At 40.8% G+C, this 5,477-nt stretch overlaps 1 protein-coding gene across 1 annotated transcript; it reads left to right on the top strand.

The window, feature by feature from the left end:
• Positions 1 to 2,204: 2,204 nt before the first annotated feature.
• LOC149138269 (UDP-glucosyltransferase 29-like) lies at positions 2,205 to 3,808 on the top strand. The gene has a single exon (XM_089448922.1). It carries the CDS (start codon positions 2,321 to 2,323, stop codon positions 3,791 to 3,793), a length of 1,473 nt encoding a protein of 490 aa, XP_089305048.1. The 5' UTR covers positions 2,205 to 2,320; the 3' UTR covers positions 3,794 to 3,808.
• The last annotated feature ends 1,669 nt before the right edge of the window (positions 3,809 to 5,477 follow it).

Consider the following 5,477-nt stretch of genomic DNA (forward strand, 5'->3'; position numbering starts at 1 on the left):
CAGTTTGGTATAGCTCTACTAAGACAATTAGTTAGAATTTGAATAAACTTTTGCAATTGTATCCATAAGGTATCCATATCAAATACGAACCTTTTGATAATTCACTATTGTAGTATTGTGGTATTTTTATGGTTGAAAAACCATAAAAATATTCCGTAAAATGCACGAATCTCTCCCTCTCATGTGCTCCAAGTCCCCTTTCAGGGCGGTTCTGTTGAGCATAATCAATATCCCACTTTTCTTCTTACTCATCATCATCCCATTAGTTTTGAACCAACCAGTGCTCTTTCACATAATGGATCAGCGAGGAAACCATTAGGTGTACCACTACGGCTACGGAGGAAAGGGAAGAAAAATAACGCTGAACCGGGAAGATTTCACCAAGGTGGCTACTTTCACCTCTCTTTTGCTAGCTTGGGTTAGGGGGGCGCAACCTTAAGCTACTATAACTCTGGTAGGTTGGGTGAGGCGCTCTTGAACCAGTCTACTTCTTAAAAATCCCAAATCCTTGAAACTTTTGGAATAATACAAGCATCCCAGGTCATGGGTTCAAAATGTCTAGAAGGTTCCAACTGTAGCGGTATGGGATGAACTCACTAGATTGTGGCTTCCACTAGCCCAATTTGATACGGTTATTAAGCGGGACACAACCATTTTTGCCTCATCCTAGTGTAAAGGCACGTGACACTTGTGCTACGGTCCACATGGTCTATGGAGCAGATTTTTTTTTTAATAAGCATTGAAGAGATCTCGTTCATGGCAAGAATCTCTGAATTCGCATATTGTCTTTGGGTTAATTCCTGTTGTGTTGATTGTAAATCGAGTCTACTAATTGTGGCCTAAGGTCGAAACGATAATCAAGGGGAAGCTTGTTTTGGAGGTTCTACGTTCTATCTCGTTCTATCTCCTATCGACATTTTAGGTCAAAAACTTCACAGACAAGGGCAAAGGCATGGGCTCGAGGACTTCGAGTTGTTTGGTGCGTTACTTATGAACAAAACTATGGGGTAGATTGACCCCATCTTTGGGTCCGCAAAACTATTATTGGGTTCACATAAAAAATAATTTCCTGAGGCGATCTCGTGCAGGGGCTACTGCCCTCCTCGGACCCCTCCGCTGCACTCAACACAACGTACACCGCGTGAGGCTAGTCGTGGAAAGAATATAACACACACCCAATACTTGCATCATGCCTTTGTTTTTGTCTTGCATCACAAGATTTCAACTCAACTATCATATGCATACAATAACATAAGCAAACGAACCTCTGTCATAAGCTCATCAACATCTCCATTCAACTAGGTCACACTTTTGTCAAGCATTGCAAGCTCAACCCTTTCATCTTTGATCAACATAGCCTCTGCATGATCTAGGTGGGTATTGGTGGCCACTCGCCTATTCCACTTGGACCTCCACTGTAGTTTCTTTTCAGTTTCCTTAATTGTAGCACAACTTACTATTTTTGGCAGTTTTCGAGTCTTTAATTTTCGGAGCCATTTTGAGGGCCAAGAAGACATTTTCTGGGAAATGAGAGACACTAGAAAATTGCAAGATCGATTTATTAGCTTGTTCTCGACCTCCTCTTAGAGATCTTTGGAACTAGGTATTATGATAGTTAAAGGATTTTCATGTGCCAAAGTTACGACAACAGGAAGTTGACGGTCCAACTAACCGCAATGAAGCCCACAAGCTTTTGTCGCTTAATCTCCTAGGGTAGGTTTTTGGATGTTTAGATTTCCCATTGTTTCTTCATGATAAAAAAGCCATCGAGCCTCGTTGCAACACAGTTCAAAAGGCATGTAGCTATCACATTTCTTCTCAAAAATAAACTATCATCACCTGAGCTAGTTTATTTCCATTCTGCATGTAACAATTTTCAATAATCTGTTATAATCGAATTAAAGTTATAATTTCATTGTATCTTTGTATTTCTGTTCACATCTTTATTTTATTTCGTTCATTCATAAATCTAGATCACTACAACATACCTTAGCATCAAACATAAATTTACCTTGTTGCTACTGTATTCGTTTACCATCAACACATACCTTAATGCTCATTTACCATCACTAACTACCACTCTAATATTTATAACAACATTTTTACCATAAATTAATTAATACCTAAAAGGAAAAATAATACCATTTAACTATGACCAACGTGGTTTTCATCCTGGGAATGTGAACACATTTCTTTATTTATTTTTGCCAGTGCTTGTCAACCCAACTTTCTTTGACGGTATATCGGTTTAAGTGTCGTTAAACTTTCATTCATTCACTCTCCTCTGATAGATATCAGAGCGAACAACAAAGCAAGATTAATGGATTTATACAGTGCAAGTTGCTGCCACGATTCAAATGACAGATCTTCAAAAATACTTCACGTTCTAATGTTTCCCTGGCTGGCTCGCGGCCATCTTTCTACATACGCAGAGCTAGCCAAAGGACTCGCAGAACGCGGCATCAAAGTCTCCTTTCTCACAACTCCTCTCAATGTTGCCAAGATAGAGCCGCTTTTCATCGTCACAAATCGAAACTCGCGGGGCAAAGTTGAGATGGTGGAACTGCCATTGCCAGCGGTGGAAGGATTGCCTCCCGGGATCGAGTGCACGTCCGACACTCCGGCCCATCTATGGCCTCTCTTACTCCGCGCCGTGCACCTCTTAGAGAAGCCATTCGAAAACCTACTGCGCCGCCTTTCTCCAGATGTGGTAGTCTTCGACTTGGTTCAATACTGGACTCCTCGAGTGGCAACCAAGCTCGGCATACCCACCGTCTTCTTCATTATCTTCGGTGCGGCGTATTCGAGTTATCAGCTCTCACCGCTTAACGCCGAATATGGAGAACACGTCACCGCAGACGACCTGATGATTCCTCCGCCGGGCTACCCCTCATCCACCATCTCATGGCGGCGGTTTGAAGCGCAGTTTACGCTCAAGATATTTCACATGAGAGAGGACACCGATGGTTTGAGAGGTATAGATCGGATAGTCGCATGTATCAATGGCTGTCAGGCTATTGCAGTAAAATCGTGCTACGAGTTTGAAGGGAAGTTCATCGACTATTTCCAGCGGGTCACCGGGAAACCGGTCATTCCCGTAGGTACGCTTCTGCAATCAAATGCCGGGCCTCTGGACTCCGAGTGCTTGAAATGGCTTGGAAGGAAGGCCGCTTCTTCCGTTGTGTATGCTTCCTTCGGCACCGAATGTTTTCTTTCGAGTGAAGAGATCCGAGAGGTGGCTATGGGATTGGAAGCGAGTGGGCATCCATTTATTTTAGTATTGCATTTTGCCCGCGGCCATGCCGACGGCTCGACTTCATTGCCCGAGGATTTTGGAGAACGGATTGGGGACAGAGGGTTGGTATTGACTGACTGGGCACCACAGAGAGAGATTTTATCACATCCTTCCACCAGAGCTTTTCTTATGCATTGTGGTTGGAGCTCTCTCATGGAGGGAATGAGTGTAGGATTGCCTCTCATCGCTCTGCCAATGCTGTGGGATCAAGGGTTGAATGCCAGATTGATTGTCACTGAATTGAAAGTGGGTGTGGAGTTTGCTAAAGGGGCCAACGGAGGAGCCAGCATGGAGGACATTTGCAGAGGTGTGAGGGAAGTAATGGCACCGGAAGAGGGGAAGGAGGTGAAGCAGAGGGCATCGCAGACGGGAGAAGTTTCCAGAAAGATGATATTGAATAGGGAAAGCTGTAAGGGATCTGAAGAGCGATATGTTGATAAATTCGTTCAGCAGCTTCTTGCACTGGCCACGGCAACGAGCGGACATGGTTGCCATTGAATCGAATTCAGGAGCCATATGTGCGTACTCTTTTTTAATAACTATATTCAGGAGCCGATATGCATGTACTCTTTTTTAATAACTATAAGTGGGGATAATTTTTATTTGAAATTCCTGTGTTTGATTGCTATATCGCGTTAAATCGAATTTTGTTGGATTTTTTTTCGTGCTATCGGCTGATTTGGAATTTGAAATAAATTGGTTGAATTACTAATTTAATATTTTGTAAGTGAGTTGTGTGTAAGGAATCTGGATAACTAGGCGGTGGCAATTTGCCTAAAAATGATTCACTGGTTTTGAAAAAATTGATTGATTGATTTTAAATAAATGATAATCAGATATACTGACAAAAAAAACAAGAGACACTCCACCAACCTAACCCAAAAAAATTGTAAAATAATACTAATTATGCATACGTATTCGTTTTATTTAGATTTTTCGTGCGACATATGGGGTCGACAGTCGGCGGTGGAATCCGTCGACGACCATCCATGGCAGTTCCACCAGCTGGACCTCCCCCACCCGATGTGATTTGCCCGTGGCTTCATCTTCAGCGAAGTTGTCAGAAAAGGAGATTTTGATGCGTCGGTTGGATGGCAACAGCTACCTGCCTGCCATAGATGCCTTATGGACTTAGATAAAATAATCCAATTTCAAGAACATATACTAAATTTTTAGAACATATATTAATGTTTAAGTTTCGGAGTTGGTGAAGATATTTATTTTTTATTGCTTACATTTAAAAAAGTCATATATATAAATAGAAACTTTAAAAGGTTTTTTTAGAACACTCAAATTATATAGATTTCCTAACTCAAAATTATAATTTCAAAAATTTCTACCAAATGATAATCCAAATTGACCCAAAAAATACATATATAAAAGGGTTTAGTAAATTTATAGAAGAAAAAGTATTTTTTTCACTATAATCTAGTTTACAATTTCAAGCAAGATTGTGCTTTTGTATTACTTAAAATAAATTTTTGGATGCATAAATAAATTCAGCAAGGGCACTTGAATTTTACAAATCAAACAACTTAAACTCAAAATTTGAAAAATATATGTTGGATTTTGGTTAAAATTAACCATAAAAAATGCTCTAAGAAGGTCATTTGGTCTATAAATTAAATTATGCCATTAAAAAACCAAAACATAAAAACTTTAAATTTTTTTTTTTGAAAAAGTCGGTTGCTATGTATTATCTTCTGAAAAAAAACGAGGGTCTAAATCCCTCTTTGTACATAAAGTTCGCAGATTGAGAGGAGACCAGGGGTTCACAAAATGAGGCTGCCCCCTTGGTCCTTAGTCTACTTTTTTCCTTACTACTGCTAGAGATGGTACTAGTATATATTCTGATGAAAGAGGATAACAAAAAGATGCATTTGACTTTCATTCAATCGATCATTATGTGTTGAATGTGTCTCGCTGTTGATTCTTCTGGATTCTCATCTTTGACTCCCTGGTTTGCGCTGGAGGAGCTAGTGGCATTGGGGTGCTTGTCCATCCAGGATTTCAGAATGGCGAGCGATTCCTCAACATGGCCACAGCGATTGGAGAGCTGCTCGAATTGGTCTCGGAGAGAGGAGACCCTGTGCATGAAGAGCTGAATTTCTGCTTTGTATTTCTCCGTGTTGATGCGATCTTGTTCAAAAAGTCTTCTACTGTGCTCATCGAGACGCCTGTC

Source organism: Pinus tabuliformis, chromosome X, assembly GCF_031772625.1.
Source record: "Pinus tabuliformis cultivar Carrire ecotype Pingquan chromosome X, CPIR1, whole genome shotgun sequence".
Classification (NCBI taxonomy): domain Eukaryota; kingdom Viridiplantae; phylum Streptophyta; class Pinopsida; order Pinales; family Pinaceae; genus Pinus; species Pinus tabuliformis.